The sequence below is a fragment of the Bos javanicus genome, chromosome X, assembly GCF_032452875.1.
Source record: "Bos javanicus breed banteng chromosome X, ARS-OSU_banteng_1.0, whole genome shotgun sequence".
Classification (NCBI taxonomy): Eukaryota; Metazoa; Chordata; class Mammalia; order Artiodactyla; family Bovidae; genus Bos; species Bos javanicus.
The window spans coordinates 37,685,525-37,706,730 of NC_083897.1; the positions used below are offsets into that span (position 1 = coordinate 37,685,525).

General features: G+C 39.4%; 1 protein-coding gene across 3 annotated transcripts in view; it reads left to right on the forward strand.

Annotated features, from left to right (window-relative positions):
* The window catches only part of GAB3 (GRB2 associated binding protein 3), an 86,338-nt gene that overhangs the window by 48,215 nt on the left and 16,917 nt on the right, over window positions 1-21,206 (forward strand). For 2 of the 3 annotated variants that reach the window (XM_061408922.1, XM_061408918.1), the window contains 3 exons: window positions 17,572-17,627; window positions 18,120-18,339; window positions 20,556-20,637. In XM_061408922.1, the coding sequence (XP_061264906.1) occupies window positions 17,572-17,627; window positions 18,120-18,339; window positions 20,556-20,637 (358 nt within the window). The remainder of the gene's footprint in view (window positions 1-17,571; window positions 17,628-18,119; window positions 18,340-20,555; window positions 20,638-21,206) is intronic. The other variant, XM_061408921.1, reaches the window with a different exon arrangement.

The window sequence follows — 21,206 nt, forward strand, 5'->3', positions numbered from 1 at the left end:
CTAGATTCTGTATATATGTGTTAGAATACGATATTTATCTTTCTATTTCTGACTTACTTCACTCTGTATAATAGGCTCTAGGTTCATACACCTCATAAGAACTGACTCAAATGTGTTCCTTTTTATGGCTGTGTAATATTCCATTCTTTATCCATTCATCTGTTGATGGACATAATCGGTTCCTTCCATGTTCTAGCTATTGTAAATAGTGCTACAATGAACAATGGGATATATATGTCTTTTTCAGTTTTGGTTTCCTCAGAGTATATGCCTAAGAGTGGGATTGCTGGGTCATATGGTGGTTTTATTCCTAGTTTTTAAAGGAATCTCCATACTGTCTTCCATAGTAGCTGTATCAATTTACATTCCCACCAACAGTGCAAGAGCGTTCCCTTTTCTCCACACCCTCTCCAACGTTTATTGTTTGCAGAATTTTTGATGATAGCAATGCTGACTGATGTGAGGTAGTTGTAGTTTTGATTTGCATTTCTCTATTAATGAGCAATGTTGAACATCTTTTCATGTGTTTGTTAGCCATCTGTATGTCTTCTTTGGAGAAATATCTATTTAGGTATTTTTCCCATTTTTTGACTGGGTTGTTTGTTTTTCTGGTATTGAGTTGTATGAGCTGCTTGTGTATTTTGAAAATTAATCCTTTGTCAGTTCACTTGCTATTATTTTCTCCTATTCTGAGAGTTGTCTTTTCACTTTACTTAGTGTTTCCTCTGCTGTGCAAAAGCTTTTAAGATTAATCAGGTCCCGCTTGTTTACTTTTGTTTTTATTTCCATGACTCTAGGAGGTGGGTCATAGAGGATCTTGCTTTGATTTATGTCATCCAGTGTTCTGCCCATGTTGTCTTCTGAGAGTTTTATAGTTTCTGGTCTTCCATTTAGGTCTTTAATCCATTTTGAGTTTATCTTTGTTTATGGTGTTAGGAAGCGTTCTAATTTCATTCTTTTACATGTAGCTGTCCAGTTTTCCCAGGACTATTTTTTGAAGAGGCTGTCTTTGTCCCATTATATATTCTTGCCTCCTTTGTCAAAAATAAGATACCTATAGGTGCATGGGTTTATTTATGGGCTTTCTATCTTGTTCTATTGGTCTATATTTCTGTTTTTGTGCCAGTACCATACTGTCTTGATGACTGTACCTTTGTAGTATAATCTGAAGTCAGGAAGGTTGATTCCTCCAACTCCATTCTTCTTTCTCAAAACTGCTCTGGCTATTTGGGGTCTTTTGTGTTTCCATATGAATTGTGAAATTTTTTGTTCTAGTTCTGTGAAAATGTCATTGGTAATTTGATAGGGATCAAGCTGAATCTGTAGATTGTGTTTGGTAGTATAATCATTTTCATGATATTGATTCTTCCTACCCAAGAACATGGAATATCTCTCCATCTGTTTATGTCATCTTTGATTTCTTTCATTAGTGTCTTATAATTTTCTGTGTGCAATTCTTTTGTCTCATGAGGTAAGTTTATTCCTAGATATTTAATTTTTTTGTTGCAATGGTGAATGGGATTGATTCCTTAATTTCTCTTTCTGATTTTTCATTGTTAGTATATAAAATGCAAGTGATTTCTGTGTGTTGATTTTGTATCCTGCTACTTTGCTAAATTCACTGATTAGCTCTAGTAATTTTCTGATACTATCTTTAGGGTTTTCTAGGTACAATATCATGTCATCAGCAAACAGTGAGAGCTTTACTTCTTCTTTTCCAATCTGGATACCTTTTATTTCTTTTTCTTCTCTGATTGCTTCAGCTAAGACTTCCAGAACTATGTTGAATAATAGTGGTGAAAATGGACACCCTTGTCTTGTTCATGATCTTAGGGGGAATGCTTTCAGTTTTTCACCATTGAGAATAATATTTGCTGTAGGCTTACCATATATGGCCTTTACTGTGTTGAGGTAGGTTCCTTCTTTGCCCATTTTTTGAAGAGTTTTAATCATAAATGGACAACCTAGAAGAAATGAAATTGAAAGTGAAGTCGCTCAGTCATGTCCGACTCTTTGTGACCCCATGGGCTGTAAGTAAGATGGTAGGTGTTGCGAGAGGGCATCAGAGGGCAAACACACTGAAATCATAATCACAGAAAACTAGCCAATCTGATCACATGGACCACAGCCTTGTCTAACTCAATGAAACTAAGCTGTGCCGTGTGTGGCCACCCAGGATGGGTGGGTCATGGTGGAAAGGTATGACAGAATGTGGGCCACTGGAGAAGGGAATGGCAAACCACTTCAGTATTCTTGCCTTGAGAACCTCATGAACAGTATGAAAAGGCAAAATGATAGAATACTGAAAGAGGAACTCCCCAGGTCAGTAGGTGCCCAATATGCTACTGGAGATCAGTGGAGAAATAACTCCACAAAGAATGAAGGGATGGAGCCAAAGCAAAAACAATACCCAGTTGTGGATGTGACTGGTGATAGAAGCAAGGTCCGATGCTGTAAAGAGCAATATTGCATAGGAACCTGGAATGTCAGGTCCATGAATCAAGGCAAATTGGAAGTAGTCAAACAGGAGATGGCAAGAGTGAATGTCGACATTCTAGGAATCAGCAAACTAAAATGGACTGGAATGGGTGAATTTAACTCAGATGACCATTATATCTACTACTGCAGGCAGGAATCCCTTAGAAGAAATGGAGTAGCCATCATGGTCAACAAAAGAGTCCAAAATGCAGTACTTGGATGCAATCTCAAAAACGACAGAATGATCTCTGTTCATTTCCAAGGCAAACCATTCAGTAATCCAAGCCTATGCCCCAACCAGTAATGCTGGAGAAGCTGAAGTTGAACGATTGTATGAAGACCTCAAAGACCTTTTAGAACTAACACCCAAAAAAGATGTCCTGTTCATTATAGGAGACTGGAATGCAAAAGTAGGAAGTCAAGAAACACCTGGCTGCTACTGCTGCTAAGTCGCTTCAGTCGTGTCCAACTCTGTGCAACCCCATAGACGGCAGCCCACCAGGCTCCCCTGTCCCTGGGATTCTCCAGGCAAGAATACTGGAGTGGGTTGCCATTTCCTTCTCCAATGCATGAAAGTGAAAAGTGAAAGTGAAGTCGCTCAATCGTGTCTGACCCTCAGCAATCCCATGGGTTCAGCCTTCTAGGCTCCTTCATCCATGGGATTTTCCAGGCAAGAGTACTGGAGTGGGGTGCCATTGCCTTCTCCAGAAACACCTGGAGTAACAAGCAAATTTGGCCTTAGAGTACAGAATGAAGCAGGGCAAAGGCTAATAGAGTTTTGCTAAGAGAACACACTGGTCATAGCAAACACTCTCTTCCAACAACACAAGAGAAGACTCTACACATGGACATCACCAGATGGTCAACACCAAAATCAGATTGATTATATTCTTTGCAGCCAAAGACGGAGAAGCGCTATACAAGCAAAAACAAGACCAGGAACTGACTGTGGCTCAGATCATGAACTCCTTATTGCCAAATTCAGACTTAAATTGAAGAAAGTAGGGAAAACCACTAGACCATTCAGGTGTGACCTAAATCAAATCCCTTATGATTATACAGTGGAAGTGAGAAATAGATGTAAGGGACTAGATCTGATAGATATAGTGCCTCATGAACTACGGATGGAGGTTCATGACATTGTACAGGAGACAGGGATCAAGACCGTCCCCATGGAAAAGAAATTCAAAAAAGCAAAATGGTTGTCTGGGGAGGCCTTACAAATAGCTGTGAAAAGAAGAGAAGCGAGAAGCAAAGGAGAAAAGGAAGATATAAGCATCTGAATGCAAACTTCCAAAGAATAGCGAAGAGAGATAAGAAAGCCTTCCTCAGCGATCAGTGCAAAGAAATAGAGGAAAATAACAGAATCGGAAAGACTAGACATCTCTTCAAGAAAATTAGAGATACCAAGGGAACACTTCATGCAAAGGTGGGCTCGATAAAGAACAGAAATGGTATGAACCTAACAAACAGAAGATGTTAAGAAGAGGTGGCAAGAGTACACAGAAGAACTGTACAAAAAAGAGCTTCACGACCCAGATAATCACGCTGATGTGATCACTCACCTAGAGCCAGACATCCTGGAATATGAAGTCAAGTGGGCCTTAGTAAACATCACTACGAACAAAGCTAGTGGAGGTGATGGAATTCCAGTTGAGCTATTTCAAATCCTAAAAGATGATGCTATGAAAGTGCCGAACTCAATATGCCAGAAAATTTGGAAAACTCAGCAGTGGCCACAGGACTGGAAAATGTCAGTTTTCATTCCAATCCCAAAGAAAGGCAATGCCAAAGAATTCTCAAGTGAAGTTGCTCAGTCATGTCCATCTCTTTGTGACCCCATGGACTGTAGCCTACTAGGTGCCACTATCCATGGGATTTTCCAGGCAAGAATACTGGAGTGGGTTGCCATTTCCTTCTCCAGGAGATCTTCCCAACCCAGGAATTGAACCTGGGTCTCCCACATTGTAGGCAGACGCTTTACCATCTGAGCCACCAGGGAAGTCCTAAAAAAGAATGCTCAAACTACCACACAATTGCACTCATCTCACACACTAGTAAAGTAATGTTCAAAATTCTCCAAGCCAGGCTTCAGCAGTACGTGAACCGTGAACTTCCAGATACTCAAGCTGGTTTTAGAAAAGGCAGAGGAACCAGAGATCAAATTGCCAACATCTGCTGGATCATCGAAAAACCAAGAGAGTTCCAGGAAAACATCTATTTCTGCCTTATTTTCTATGCCAAAGCCTTTGACTGTGTGGATCACAATAAACTGTGGAAAATTCTTCAAGAGATGGGAATACCAGACCACCTGACCTGCCGCTTGAGAAACCTATATGCAGGTCGGAAAACAATAGTTAGAACTGGACATGGATCAACAGACTGGTTCCAAATAGGAAAAGGAGTACGTCAAGGCTGTATATTGTCACCCTGCTTATTTAACTTATATGCAGAGTACATCATGAGAAACGCTGGGGTGAAGGAAGCACAAGCTGGAATCAAGATCGCCGGGAGAAATATCAATAACCTCAGATATGCAGATGACACCACCCTTATGGCAGAAAGTGAAGAACTAAAGAGCCTCTTGATGAAAGTGAAAGAGGAGAGTGAAAAAGTTGGCTTAAAGCTCAACATTCAGAAAACGAAGATCATGGCATCTGGTCCCATCACTTCATGGGAAATAGATGCGGAAACAGTAGAAACAGTGTCAGATTTTATTTGGGGGGTTCCAAAATCACTACAGATGGTGACTGCAGCCATGAAATTAAAAGATGCCTACTCCTTGGAAGGAAAGTTACGACCAACCTAGATGGCATATTCAAAAGCAGAGACATTACTTTGCCAACAGAGGTCCATCTAGTGAGGGCTATGGTTTTTCCTATGGTCATGTATGGATGTGAGAGTTGGGCTGTGAAGAAAGCCGAGCGCTGAAGAATTGATGCTTTTGAACTGTGGTGTTGGAGAATACTCTTGAGAGTCCCTTGGACTGCAAGGAGATCCAACCAGTCCATCCTAAAGGAGATCAGTCCTGAGTGTTCATTGGAAGAACTGATGCTGAAGCTGAAACTCCAATACTTTGGCCACCTCATGTGAAGAGTTGACTCATTGGAAAAGACCCTGATGCTGGGAGGGATTGGGGGCAGGAGGAGAAAGGGATGACAGAGGATGAGGTGGCTGGATGGCATCACCGACTTGATGGACATGAGTTTGGGTGAACTCCGGGAGTTGGTAATGGAGAGGGAGACCTAGCGTGCTATTATTCATGGGGTCACAAAAAGTCAGACACGACTGAGCAATTGAACTGAACTGAACTGAATCATAATGGGTGCTGAATTTTGTCAAAGGCTTTTTGTGTATCTATTGAGATTATCGTATGGTTTTTATCTTTCAATTTGTTTATATGGTATATCATATTGTTTGATTTGCATATATTGAAGAATCCTTGCATTCCTGGAATAAACCCAAGTTGATCATGGTGTATGACCTTTTCAATGTGTTGCTGAATTCTGTTTGCTAAAATTTTGTTGAGGATTTTTGCATTTATATTCATCAGTGATTTTGGCCTGTAGGTTTCTTTTTGTGTTATCTTTGTCTAGTTTTGGTATCAGGGTGATGGTAGCCTTGTAGAATGTGTTTCGAAGTGTTCCTTCCTCTGGAATTTTTTTAAAGAGTTTGAGAATGATAGGTATTAGCTCTTCTCTAAATGTTTGATAGAATTCTCCTGTGAAGCCATCTGATCCTGGGATTTTGTTTTTTGTAGATTTTGATCACAGCTTCACTTTCAGTGCTTGTATTTGGGCTGTTCATAATTTCTATTTCTTCATGATTCAGTCTTGTGAGATTGAACTTTTCTAAGAATCTGTCCATTTCTTCCAGGTTATTCATTTTGTTGCCATAATATTGCATTTTATTGTTCATAAGTCTCATAATCCTTTGTATTTCTGCACTGTCTGTTGAAACCTCTTCTTTTGCATGTCTAATTTTGTTGATTTGATTCTTCTCTCCTTTTTTCTTGATGAGTATGGCTAATGGTTTGTCAAATTAAACAAAGATAAACATCTCGAAGACAGCTTTTAGTTTTATTAATCGTTACTATTGTTTGTTTCTTTTTCATTTATTTCTCCTTGGATCTTTATGATTTCATTCCTTCTACTAATTTTGAGGCTTTTTTTCTTCTTTTTCCAGTTGTTTTAGGTGTAAATTTGGGTTTTCTATTCGATGTTTTTCTTATTTCTTGAGGTAGGATTGTGTTACTATAAACTTCCCTCTCAGAACTGCTTTTGCTGCATCCCATAGGTTTTGAGTTGTCATGTTTTCATTGTCATTTGTTTCTAGAAATTTTTTATTTCCCTTTTGATTTCTTCTGTAACCTGTTTGTTATTTAGAAACATATTGTTTAATCTCCATATGCTTGCGTTTTTTTTTTTTCCTTGTAATTGATATGTAGTCCCATAGCGTTGTGGTCTGAGAAGAGGCTTGATACGATTTCAATTTTCTTAAATTTACTGAAGTTTGATTTGTGACCCAAGATGTGGTCTATCCTGGATAATGTTCCATGTGCACTTGAGAAGAAAGTGTATTCTTCTGCATTTGGATGGAATGTCCTGAAGATATCAATGAGATCCATCTCATCTAATGTATGATTTAAGACTTGTGTTTCCTTCTTAATTTTTTGTTTTGATGAACTGTCCATTGGTGTGAGTGGAGTGTTAAGGTCTCCTACTATTATTATGTTACTGTCAACTTCTCATTTTATGTCTGTTAGTGTTTGTCTTATGTATTGAGGTGCTCCTATGTTGGGTGCATAGATATTTACAATTGTTATGTTTTCCTCTTGGATTGATCCCTTGATCATTGTGTAGTGTCCTTCCTTATTTCTTGTAATCTTCTTTATTTTAATGTCTATTTTGTCTGATATGGGGATTGCTACTCCTGCTTTCTTTTGGTTCCCATTTGCATGAAATATATTTTTCTATCCTCTCACTTTCAGTCTATATGTGCCTTTAGGTCTGAAGTGGGTTTCTTGTAGACAGCATATATATGGGTCTTGTTTTTGTATCCGTTCAGCCAGTCTGTGTCTTTTTGGTTGGAGCATTTAATCCATTTACATTTAAAGTAATTGTTGATATATGTGTTCCTATTGCCATTTTCTTAATTGTTTGGGGTGGATTTTGTAGATTTTTTTCTTGTATTTCTTAGCATTTGTTGTAAAGCTGATTTGGTGGTACTGAATTTTCTTAACTTTTGCTTGTCTGAAAAGCTTTTTGTTTCTCCATCAATTTTGAATGAGATCCTTGCTGGGTACAGTAATCTTGGTTGTAGATTTTTCTCTTTAAGTACTTTAAATATATCCTGCCATTCCCTTCTGACCTGCAGAGTTTCTGCTGAAAGATCAGCTGTTAAATGTATGGGGTTCCCTTGTATGTTACTTGTTGCTTTTCCCCTGCTGCTTTTAATATTCTTTCTTTGTGTGTAGTCTTTGTTGGTTTGATTAGTATCTGTCTTGGTGTGTTTCTCCTTGGGTTTATCCTGTATGGGACTCTTTGCACCTCTTGGACTTGGTTGACAATTTCCTCTTCCATGTTGGGGAAATTTTCAACTATAATCTCTTCAAAAATTTTCTCATATCCTTTCTTTTTCTCTTCTTCTTCTGGGATACCTCTAATTCAAATGTTCATCCATTTGATATTGTCCCAGAGGTCTCTGAAAGTAGCCTCAGTTCTTTTCATTCTTTTTACTTTATTCTACTCTTCAGAAATTATTTCCACCATTTTAACTTTCAGCTCACTGATTAGTTATTCTGTTTCAGATATTCTGCTATTGATTCCTTCTAGAGTATTTTTAATTTCAGTAATTGTGTTGTTTGTTTTTGTATGTTTATTCTTTAATTCTTCTAGGTCTTTGTTAGTTGATTTTGTTTCTTGAATTCTCTCCATTTTGTTTTCAAGGTTTTTGATCATCTTTACTATCATTATTCCTGATTTTTTTTCAGGTAGTTTGCCTATTTCCTCTTCATTTATTTGGACTTCTATGTTTCTAGTTTGTTCCTTCATTTGTGTAGTATTTCTCTGCCTTATTCATTATTTTTTTAACTAATTATGTTTGAAGTCTCTTTTTCCCAGCCTTCAAGGTTGAATTCTTTCTTCCTTTTGGTTTCTACCCTCCTAAGGTTGGTCCAGTGGTTTGTGTAAGCTTCATATAGGGTGAGATTTGTGCTGAGTCTTTTTTTTTTCCCTCTGATGGGCAAAGCTGAGTGAGGTAATCTTGTCTGCTGATGATTGAGTTTGTGTTTGTTTTGTTTATTGTTTAGATGAGGCATCCTGCACAGAGTGCTACTGGTGGTTGGGTGATCAGGTCTTGCATTGAAGTGGTTTCCTTTGTGTAAGTTCTCACTATTTGATACTTCCTTGGGTAGTCTAGGGTCTTGGAGTCATTACTCCCACTCCAAAGGCTCAGGGCTTGATCTCTTCATCTAGGCCTGATGAGATGAAAACGACCTCTTTGTTTTTCAGACCTCCTGTTGTAGTTATTTCCAAAATCTGGTCGACTACATCTTCAGTTTCTCTGCATCCGGCATGCCTCAGGAGCCACAGTTCCTCTCTCTTGCCCATTTTCAAATCACGTACTTTGGTGTTTTTTTTTTTTTAATATTGAGGTTTATGAGCTATTTATGTATTTTGAATATTAAAATCTTGTTGGTCATATCATTTGCAAATATTTTATCTCATTCCATAGGTTGATTTTTTATTTTGTTGGTGGTGTCCTTTGCTGTCCAAAAGCTTTTAAGTTAATTAGGTCCCAGTTGTTTGTTTCACTTTTATTTCTTTTGTTTGCTTATTGTTGTTCAGTTGCTAAATTGTGTTTGACTGTGTGACCCTATGGACTGAAGCATGCCAGGCTCCCCTGCCCTCCACTATCTACTGGGGTTTGTTCAAAGTCATGTTCATTGAGTCAGTGACACTATATAACCATATCATCCTCTGCCACTGCTTCTCCTTTTGCCTTCAATCTTTCCCAGCATCAGGGTCTTTTCCAGTGAGTCAGTTCTTCACATCAGGTGGCCAGAGTATTGGAGCTTCAGCTTCAGCATCAGTCCTTCCAATGAATATTCAGGATTGATTTTCTTTAGGATTGACTGGTTTGATCTCCTTGCTGTCCAAAGGCTCTCAAGAGTCTTCTCCAGCACCACAATTTGAAAGCATCAGTCCTTCAGCACTCAGCCTTATTTAAGGTCCAACTCTCACATCCATACATGACTACTGGAAAAACCATAGCTTTGACTATACAGATCTTTGTTGGCTAAGTGATGTGTCTGCTTTTTAATACACTGTCTAGGTTTGTCATAACTTTCCTTCCAAGGAGCAAGCGTCTTTTAACATCATGACTGCAATTATCATCCGTGGTGATTTTGGAGCCCCCCAAAATAAAATATGTCACTGTTTCCACTTTTTTCCCCTTCTATTTTCCATAAAGTGGAGATATATTCAAAAAATATTGCTACAATTATGTCAAAGAGTGTTCTGCCTATGTTCTCTTCTAGGACTTTTATGGTTTCAGGTCTTGTAGTTAGATCTTTAATCCATTTTGAGTTTATTTTTGTATATGGTGTTAGGAAGTGTTCTAGTTTCATTATTTTACGTGTAGCTGTCCAGGTTTCTGAGCATCACCTGTTGAAGGGACTGTCTTTTCTGCACTGTATATTCTTGCCTCCTTTGTCATAGATTAATGGACCATAGGTGTGTGGGCCCTCTATTCTCTCCCACTGATCTATGTATCTGTTTTTGTGCCAGTACCATGATGTTTTAATTACTGTAGCTTTGCAGTATAGTCTGAAGTCTGGATAGGCTTTACCTCTAGCTTTGTTGTTGTTGTTTTTTCTCAAGATTGCTTTAGCAGTTCTGGATCTTTTTCGTTCCATATGAATTTTAAGATTATTTATTCTTCTGTGGGCATTATTTTGATAGGGATTGCATTAAATCTGTAGATTGCTTTGGTTCATATGGACACTTTAACAATGTTAATTTTTCCAACCCAGGAGCACAAGATATCTTTTAATTATTTTGTATTATCTTCAGTTTCCCTCTTCAATGTTGTATAGTTTTCAGAGTATAGGTCTTTTACCTCCTCGGTTAAGTTTATTCTTGGGTATTTTATTTTTGATGTGATTTAAAATGGGATTATTTTCTTGCTTTCTCTTTCTGAGAGTTCATTATTAATGTATAGAACTATGACAGACTTCTGTCTATTAATCTTGTGTCCTGAAACTTGAATTCATTTATTAGTTCTAATAATTTTTTTTTTTTTTTTGTGGACACTCCAGGGTTTTTATATAAAGTATCATGTCATCAGCAAAATAGTAACAGTTTTACTTTTTCCTTTCCAATTTGGTTGCTTCTGTTTCCTTTTTCTTGTTTGATTACTGTGGCTAGGACTGCCAATGCTGCGTTAAATAGAAGTGTCAAGAATGGGCATCCTTCTAGTTTTAGATGGTAGGTTAAGTTGTTTATTTGAGATTTTTCTTATTTTTTGAAGAAGGCCTGTATTACTGTAAACTTTCCTCATAGAACTGCTTTTGCTGTATTACATAGATTTTGGAGTGTTGTATTTCCATTTTAACTTGTCTCAAGCCATTTTCTGATTTCCTCTTTGACTCATTCATTGACCCATTGCTTTTTTTTATTAGCATATTGCTTAATCTCTACACATTTGTGCTTTTCCTATTTTTCTTTCTAGAATTGATTTCTTGTTTCATACTGTTGTGGTTGGAAAAATACTTGATATAATTTCTATCCTCTAAAATTTTTTGAGACTTTTTCTGTGGCCTAGCATGTAATTTATTCTGGAGAACACTCCTTGTGAACTTGAAAAGAATATGTATTTTGTTTTTTGATTGAATGTCCTATAGTATCTATTAAGTTTAACCAGTCTATTGTGTAATTTAAGACTACTGTTGCCTTACTGATTTTCTGTCTGGATGGTCTGTCCATTGATGTCAGTGGGGTGTCAAAGTCCCCTAATATTATTTTGTTATTGTCAATTTCTTTAAGTTTGTTAGTATTTGCTTTATGTATTTAGATGCTCCTGTATTGGGTGCATATTTGTTAATGAATGTAATATCCTCTTCTTATTTATCTCTTTATCATTATATAGTGTCCTTCTTTGTCTTTTGTTATAGCTTTTGTTTTAAAGTCTGTTTTGTCTGATATAAGTATTGCTACTTCCAGTTTTTTGTCATCTCTGTTTGCATGAAATATTTTTTCCACCCCTTCACATTCAGCTCTATGTGTCATTAGCCCTGATGTGAGTCTCTTGTAGGCAACATATTGAAGAATCTTGTTTTTGATCTGATCAGCCAGACTACATCTTTTGATTTTAGCATTTAGCCCATTGACATTTAAACTAATTATTGATAGATATGTCCTTATTTTCATTTTAATAATAGTTATTATTATTCTCTGTTAATTTCTTCTTTCTGTGTCTTCCCTTGTGGTTTGATTATTTTCTTTAGTATTATGTTTGTGTTCTTTTCTTTTTAGTCTTTGTGTATCTATTGTAGCTTTTTGGTTTGTGTTTACCATTGTTTTCATATATGTTGGCCTATATCTACTTGTTTGAAACTGATAGTCATTTAAGTTCAAACAAACTCTTAAGAAATCTATATTTTTTACTCTCCTCCATCACATTTTGTGTTTTTGATGTCATATTTTACATCTTCATGTCTGTCCCTTCTTTATTGTAGTTATAGTTGATTTTATAATTTATTGTATTTTAATCTTTGTATTGGCTATTTAAGTGGTTTTTCCTCAGTCATTGCTATATATTTGGCTTTCCTAGTGGGGTTTTCCTTTTTTAAATATTTTTTCCTTCTTTTCTGCTTAGAGAAGATCTTCTAACATTTCTTTTAGGGTAGGTTTAGTATTGATGAACTCTTTTCATTTTTGCTTGTCTGAGAATCTCTTTATATTTCTTTTGATTCTAAATGGTAATCTTGCTGGGTAGGTTATCCTAGGTCACAGGTTTTTGTTGTTGTTGTTGTTGTTATTTCACTCTTTTTTTTTCTTTTTTTAATATAAATTTATTTATTTTAATTGGAGGTTAATTACTTTACAATATTGTATTGGTTTTGCCATACATCAACATGAATCTGCCACAGGTATACACGTGTTCCCCATCCCGAACCTCCCTCCCTCCACCTTCCCCGTACCATCCCTCTGGGTCATCTCAGTGCACCAGCCCCAAGCAACCAGGTTTTTCCCTTTTGAGCCTTTGAATCTATCATACCACTCTCTTCTGGCCTGAAAAGTTTCTTCAGAGAAATCGGCTGATAGCCTTTTTGGGATTTCCTTGTAAATGACTCTAGAATTCTCTCTTTATCTTTAATTTTTGCCATTTTAATTATGGTATGTCTTGTAAGTCTGTTTAGGTTCATCTTTTTTTAGGGACCCTCTGTGCTTCCTGTCCCTGGATGTCTGTTTCCATGTAGAAAGTTTTCAACCATAAGTTCTGTAAATACAATTTTTTATTCTTTTCTCTCTCTTTTCTACTTCTGGAACCCATATAAAGTGAATGTTGGTATGCTTTTGATAGTACATAGAGGAATGGAGTTTGTTATATGCTTTGATCCAAATCAAATGAGACCCCTTTGGCAAAAAAAGCTGCCAGTTTTTATGACTTGCCTTGCCCTGGTAGAACTACTGCTGAGTGAGCTGCTGAGGGGTATGGGAGCACCCCAAGCTAAAATGCCACAAATTCTCACTGTTCTTATGTGATGTCCAGTAGTTTGTTTGTTTGTTTTCAATAAAAGCTTCCAAATACAATATGCAATAGTTTTGTTGTATGCTTTTGGTAAATTTTCAAAGTTCCCTAATAGTTGCATACAAAAATAATTTTGTACAGTTTTATCATTGCTTTTTGGGGGAATAGCTTCTCTGAGCTCCTCATTCAGCCATTCTAGTAATACCACTTTCTTCTGTTTTCTAATATTTGGGGGTAGTGGTGAAGTAGAAAAAAGTAGCTTTATTGCTTTGCTAGGCTAAGGAGTCCAGAGCGGGCTAATGCCCTCAAAACAATGTGTCCCAACTTGGAGAGGATAGTGAGAAGTTTTATAGTAATGGTTCAAAGAGGGCATGATGCTTGCTAATATTTTAGTTAGGATTTTTGTGTTAATAATCATAAGTGATATTGGTTTATACTTTTCTGATGTATTTTATCTTTATCAGGTTTAGCTTCCAAAGTTATACTTGCTTCATAAAAAGAATTAGAAATAGTCCTTGGTTTTCTAAACTTTCTAACAAATTTTTGAAGCATTGAGACTGCCTGGTATTTGAAGGTTTGGTAAAATTGTCTGTTGGAACCATCTGATCTCAGTGGTTTTGAGAGGTAGTTTTGGGAGGTGGCTTTGGGCGGTAGCTTTGGGAGGTGATTTTGGGAAGGTTCCCTGGCTCATGTGGTAAAGAGTTTGCCTGAAATGCAGGAGACCCAGGTTCAATCTCTGGGTTGGGAAGATCCCCTGGAGAAGGAAATGGCAATCCACTCCAGTATTCTTGCCTGGAGAATCCCATGGATAGAGGAGCCTGGCAGGCTACAGTTCATGGGGGTCACAAAGAGTTGGACACGACTGAATGACTTCACTTTTGGGAGGTGGTTTTGGGAGGTAGCTTTGGGAGGTAGTTTTGGGAGGTAACTTTGTCTGTTTTATTCTATGGAAATTTAAATGTGTAAGATTTCTATCACTTTTTGTGTCAATTTTGGTGTAGTGTATTTCTCTAGAAATCATCCATTTCATCTAGATTTTAAAGTTTATTTGTGTAGAGGCATGCAGAAGTGTCTCTTTAAAAAAAACTCCTCTGTTTCAATGATTGCTTTCTCCTTATCAGTTCTTATTTTGTACATTTGTGCTACCTCTATTGATTAGATTGGCTAGTGGGTTTCCCTCAGATTAAATTTTTACCCCAGGAAACCAAGATTTTGATTTTTAAAAAAGTAAATCCACTTCCTCTGGACTTTATTAATTTTTGCTTGTGTCTTTACTTTATGATTTCTTTTGGTTTTCTCTAGTGTTCCTTTTCTAGCTTTGAACTGGGTATTTAATTCACTTGTTTTCATTTAGTCATTTTGATAGATATAGCTGTTTTAATAAATTTTACATTCTGGGTAGAATTGACTATTTATTCCAGTTACTTGATGGGCCTTTCAATATGTAGATTCAAATGTTACTTTATTTGTGAAACTTTTCTTGGATTATGATTTCAATATTAGTAATATACTATTGTTTTGTTTTTCTTTGGGGGAAATCTAACAATACATATATTGCATCTTCATTGCCTATCTTCTATTTCAATCTCTTTTTCTGTGATTCTTTTTTACTTTATTTTTCATTCCCTTAGGTGTTTTATGGACTTTCTTCATTTCTACTTATTGCATTTTCAGTTGAATATCTTCTTCCCTTGGAATTTTGTAACTTAGGCTTCATTTCTGAGATGGTTTTCTCTTTTTCTTTAATTTCTTTCTTGAGTATTGTTAATCAATTCTTATTTAATTTTCCCCCATTTCCACCCATTTCTCTCCTTTACTTTAAAGCAAAATGTTGGAAATAAACTTTTGATATCTAATATTAATGCTATGCCTTGTCACTTCAGTCGTTGCCGACACTTTGCAACCCCATGGACTGTAGACTGCCAGGCTCCTCTGTCCATGGGATTTCCAAGGAAGAATACTGGAGTGAGTTGCCATTTCCTTTTCCAGGGGATCTTCCTAACCTAGTGATTGAACATGCATCCTCTGCATTGGCAGGTGGGTTCTTTACCACTGAGCCACCAGGGAAGCCCAAAACTTACACAGTGCTGTGTGTCAATTACATCTCAATGAAACTGGCAGAAAAAAAGAAATGGTAGTTGTGTGATGGTATGGAGGTGTTAGCTAATGCTATGGTGGTAATCATTTTGCAATATATGTATGACAAATCAGCATATTGTACACCTTTAATTGACAGTGTTTTTACACACATATAGTCACATTCTCAGTAAGGCTTGGTATAACAAAACTATTTGATTCATTAGAAGGTGATAGTACTTTGGAAAGAGAAAAAGTAGAACATGGTCAAGGAGATTAGTAGAGCAGGTGGGGGCAAGGGAATAATATGAAAAAGGGTGAATGTGACAGATATCTGTCTCATAGGAATGTTCATCCACTCTCGAATCCTGTCTTTCCTCTATCACAAATTCCTTAAACTAGCTGATGTTGATGCAGGGGTTTCTCTGTAATTGTGTTATTTGGTGATTTCACTATGAATTTTGTAATAGAAAGTTAGGGACTGTGTACACATATGCAAGTCCCATTCTTAATTTTTTTTTTTGGCCATTCTTTGTGGCATGTGGGATCTAGTTCACTGATCAGGGATAGAACCTGTACCCCCTGTAGTAGGAGCACAGAATTTTAATCACTGGGTCACCACATTCTTTATTAACAATATCCATAATAATTGGTAGGATTTATTAAATACTTAATGTTCCAAGCACTGTTCTAAGTCCTCTGGATGCCCTAACACATCTAATCTTTCCAGAAGTCCTGTGAAATAGGTTCTATTATTGGTCTCACTTTACAGATTAGGAAACTGAGACACAGAGAAAGTAACTTGTCTAGTGTCACAGAGCTAATATGTGGCAGATTAGGGATTTAAAACCAGTGTGACTCCAGAGCATCTTTTAACTTCCCCCTTTAAGAAATATAAACATAGACAGACACACATATCTGTGTATATATAAAAGACATTCTTAATCAATCTCCAGTCTCCATCACATCTTTCTAAGTTGGGAGTTATTCTCTTGCTTGAAGATGATGTTGACTACAGTTAATTTCTCAGAGGCAGCTTGGCTTTTCACATCTCCAGGTTCTAGGGAGACAGTTTGCTCCAGTCCCACATGCTGAGGGCCCTTCCCAGCGATGCTCACTGCCACCAGCCTCCATCTCCTCCTGTGGGCTCTCGTGGTTCTAGCCCCTGGCTTTCCTCCTTACTCTCCAACTGCTCTCTCTCAACATGAGCCAGTCCTCATCTTCCTACTCTTTGAATAGTGAGAATATCTAGGATTTTTTAAACATACTTTTATTAATTTATTTATTTATGGCTGTGCTGAGTCTTTGTTGCTTCGTGCACCTTCTCTAGTTGAACCGAGCAGGGGCTACTCTCTAGTTGGGGTGTGCTGGCTTCTCATTGTAGTGGCTTCTATCGTTGCAAAGCGCAGGTTCTAAGACGCTTGAACTTTGATAGTTGCAGCTCCCAGGGTCTAAAGCACAGGCTCACTAGTACTGGCGCACAGACTCTACCTGCCCACAGCATGTGGGATCTTCCCAGATCAGGGATTGAACCCATGTTTCCTGCATTGGCAGTCAGATTCTTTACCTCTGAGCCATAAGGGAAGCCCAAAGTTTCCAGGATTTTATACTTAAACTTTTCTCAACATTTAAAACCTCTAGATTATCTCCTCTACTCTTAGGTTTTAACTCCATCTCTAAGTAAGTCTCATTTGACTCTGCACACATGTATCTTGCTACCTTCTGGATATCTATTTTAATTCAACAGTTATTCTGAATTTTTACATCACACTCTATATGGGTCACATCCATCTCAGAAATGTCTAATCTTAGATTCATCCAGCTCTCCTCTCTCTCTGGATCTGTACTGAAGTGCTGACTCTGGCTGCAGAAATTCATGGTTACCAATTCGTGTTGACACTGTGCAAGGCTATTCCTTTGTTCACCCCATTCTCCTGTTCTTTGCAAGGGCTATTTCATGCCTCCTCTCCTCTTATCAAACTCCAGCTCTGTTTCTGCCATTTCTAAGTACAGAAAATCCATGTGACAAATGCAGCAAGCATTTATTAATCGCTTCCCATGACTCCCCCCAATTAACAGAACCGAAGCATCATACAGAAACCTCTTCAAAATCTAGTCTGCTTTCCACCTGCGGGGGAATGTTCTGGCTGTCCAGCTAGACTGAGTAGCAAGCCTCTCTCCCTCTGGAGCTGAGCAGAGGGCCCTGAGCTTAGTTTCAACTGGTGTCCTGCATTTTTCACCACCCTGGCTTGTTTCTTGCAGCAGATGTAGAAGGCCAATCTTTAAGACACCGAGACAAGCGGCTAAGTTTGAATTTGGTAAGTTTGGTACTTGAGTTTCTTTAAACCTTAATTTTTACCAAAACATAGTCTACCCTATATATGTTCCCTTGATATCTTTTGAGATTCAGCACTCTGAATCTCCGAGGACCCTTGCAGTCTCCCATTAAAGCTTGAACTTGTCTGGGAACTACTGGACTTCGTGCTCTTTAAGGACCTTACCGGTTCTAATGGTCTGGACACATCTCAGACCTGAGGCAGCTGTTGAGGTCATCCCATTATTCTTAAAGTATTTGCATAAATTTCATTGACCTCTGTCTTCCAGCATGAGTCCTAGGCTAGTCATCACCTACCTCCCATGATAAGTCCAGAGGCAGAGCTTGAGTTAGAGGCTTGTCTAACTCTCCTAAGGAAGTTCAGAGTTATTCCTAGATAATTTGCAACTGAAATCTCACATGCAGCCAAGTTTGCCCACCAGAAGCAGTTTCCATGCTATTCTGTGCTTTCTAACTGGTTTTCATTCCCTTGCAGCCATGCAGGTTCTTCCCAATGTCCCCACCAACTTCCACCAGCACTGAGGACGGCTACATGCCCATGAGTCCCCAGACTGCCACCTTTGCTCTCGGACCCCATGACAGCTCTGACGATTACATTCCAATGAACTCAGGGAGCATCTCCAGCCCCTTGCCCGAGCTCCCCGTAGACCTGGAGCCTCCCCCCGTGAACAGAGATCTCAAGCCTCAGAGGAAGAGTAAGCCACTCCTGTGTGGGATGGGGGAGCAAGGTGTGATAACCGTGTGGAAAAGCTTCCCTCCTAAGCCTCTCTGCGAAGGAAACACTACAGAAACCCTCCACCCCAGGGGCCTGGGAGAAAGAAGTGGCTGGGATCCGGTGGGAAGGGCTGGGGAGCACTGTTGCTCCAGATCATCAGGGTAACAGGAACCTGGAGACTTGCAGTCATGGCAAACATGGTCTCCAAAGCCAAATCCACTCCAGCGGGCTCATCTTTGGCTGCTTCCCAAACAAAGTCCCAGAAACGAGTGAGTTGGGTGTGAATGGAAGCCCCTTGGTCTCTCTTTGTTTAAACAGCACTTAAATGTAGTCATACCATCCCCGTTACGTAAGGCAGTCAAGAATGCCCTTTGACACTGATTCCTGAATGCAGACCCAGTCACAGGCCCCATGGTTCAGTGCCCTGTGTGTACCCAGCCACAGACGTGTCTTTGGAGGGAGGGGGAACATGGAGGACGTGGAGGTGAGAAGTGTGGCTCCTGTGGGCACAGGGCTCCAGGAAGTTTCTCCCATCTGCTGAGTGGCAGGAACAGGCAGGGAGGAAGGTGAAAAGGGTTCGAGCAAAAGTAGGTCAGAGTAACTTGTAACTTCATTCTTGCTTGCCGTCCCCTGCCCAGTAGGGCTGGGTGATCCTGAGGAAATACTTGGTACCACGACCATGACTCCTGACACTCCATCAGCTCCACCGCCACCCATCTTTGCTCTTTGGAAAAACTACTACTTCACGTAGCCACTCTCAGAGCTGTAACTAAGCAGCTTGCTTATGCCTGCTCTGCTCCAGCCCCGCCCTCTTCGCTTTGAGTCAAATCCCATTTCCCCTGTGTTTGCCCAACACTAGTGGGAGACAGAGATGACGAAACACGCAGGGTTCCCCAGGTTGAGGGGGAGAAAGATATGTCAAAACCACTTGGAAGAAGAAGAATTATGCAATAGGTACTAAATAGGAGAACAGGCTCTGTCTCAGGTTTAGAGGAAATAACCATTCATTCTGGTGAGAAACCATTTCACAGGCACCTGTAACTTTGAGGTATATATTATTGTTTTGCTTGATTACTTTTCTGTAGCAATCCTGTGCAACAGAAGTTTCTGTAATGAAGAAAATGGGGCTGTTAAACATGTGAAATGTGGCTAGTGCAACTTGAAGAAGTGAATTTTAAGATTTGATTTAATTTCAATGCACTTAAATTTCAAGAGTCACATGTGGCTAGTGGCTACCATTTTGAAAGACCTGGTGATGGAGGAAGGTGCAGAGATTTTGGACGGACACAGGGTTGGGGATTCACTGGGTGGCTGGGAAGGTGAACACCTGGGCCAGGAGGGGGTGATTCTGACACACGTGGCTGCACAGCTGACTGAACAGCAGGAACGTCACTGGTGATATGGAAGGAGTTAAACACTATCTACCAGTGTGGAGGAAAGAGCTAGAAGAACAAGCTGGTCAAGGCAGTGATAGGGGAATATGTGCATGACCAACTCAGCAATGTGGGTTGCTGAGTTGGAGTGAGGGTTAGGCACCAGGTGCTTCTTTAGCAAAGGCTACTGCAGTGAACAAACCAGGAAAAAAACCCTGTCCTCCCAGAGTGCAGTCAGTCTAGACCCAACTCAGGAATGTTGGATCATCACAGACAGGTGGATGCCATGAACAGTAAGCACATGAACTCGTGAGAGCCCATGAAGGCCTTCCTGAGCAGGGGATGTTGAGCTGAGATCTGAAGATGACTATAACCAGGCAGAGAGATGGGGAAGATTGTTCTTCACAGAAGGACCACCAAGTAGACAGTGGCCTGGAGGGGGGGATGATTAGAACTTGGGTGACCACCTCTGTCTGTGATGAAAGGGGTCAAGGGTGAGACAGGCAACAGAATGGCATGAGATCAGAGACCTTCATCTGACACTCAGAACCAGGCCTGACTTACTATGAGTTCTCAATAAATGTGTAGTGATGGGATGTAACCCCAGCTGCTGATGTGACCACCGGCTCAGTACTTGTGCCCTCTGCTTCTGCTGAGGCAGGAAACAGTAGGACAGCAAAATGGGCACTCATCATTAGCACTGCTTGTGAGTAAATGTGGGCTTGATGTGCTTAGTAAGTGGAATTGTCATAGTTTTACAGTCTGCAGATTCTGGCCTTGAACCCCTGAGAACTTACGTTGGATGTTCTGTGTTATCTTGTAGCACGGCCACCCACCCTGGACCTGAAAAACCTCTCCACGATCCGGGAACACACGTGTCTAACCAGGACCCACACTGTGCCTTGGTGAGTCTTTGATTGCTCCCAGGGCTCTCATCTGGTGCCCTCTCAGCCTTAGTCAGACCTCTGTGGTGAAAGAGAGCTTAATACAAGGGAGGAGTAAGATTTATTATCTTGAACCAGAAGTGTTTTGTAGGTCACCAAGGAATAACGGTAACTGAATCTCCCAGCACAATGGAATCAAGAATGAGAGTGCTGCTGGGAACTGTCTCTAATGTGTGCTTCCCTCTTCACATTTGCTCATTCCTCTTTCTTTCAAGAACTTTTTTTTCTGTTGCACAATCCTCACAGCCTACAGTAGCCATCCTGTAGATCTGTATTTACTTGCTACAATTCTAGTACCAACAGAGAGAGGTTCTTTTTCAACCTCCAATTCACATTTGTTGGGAGAGGGAATTGTTTTGCTCCAGCTACAGTGGATGCAGCTCTGGCCTGCTGAGCAGGGCTGGCACTGCTGGCATGGCTTCTAGAAGCTCAACTTTGTGAATGGAGTTCTCTCGGTAAACAAACCCTCAAATGTGTCTGCACTCTTTCATCTCACCTTGTAAAAGCTTGAGTTTCAGAGTCCTGAGCTT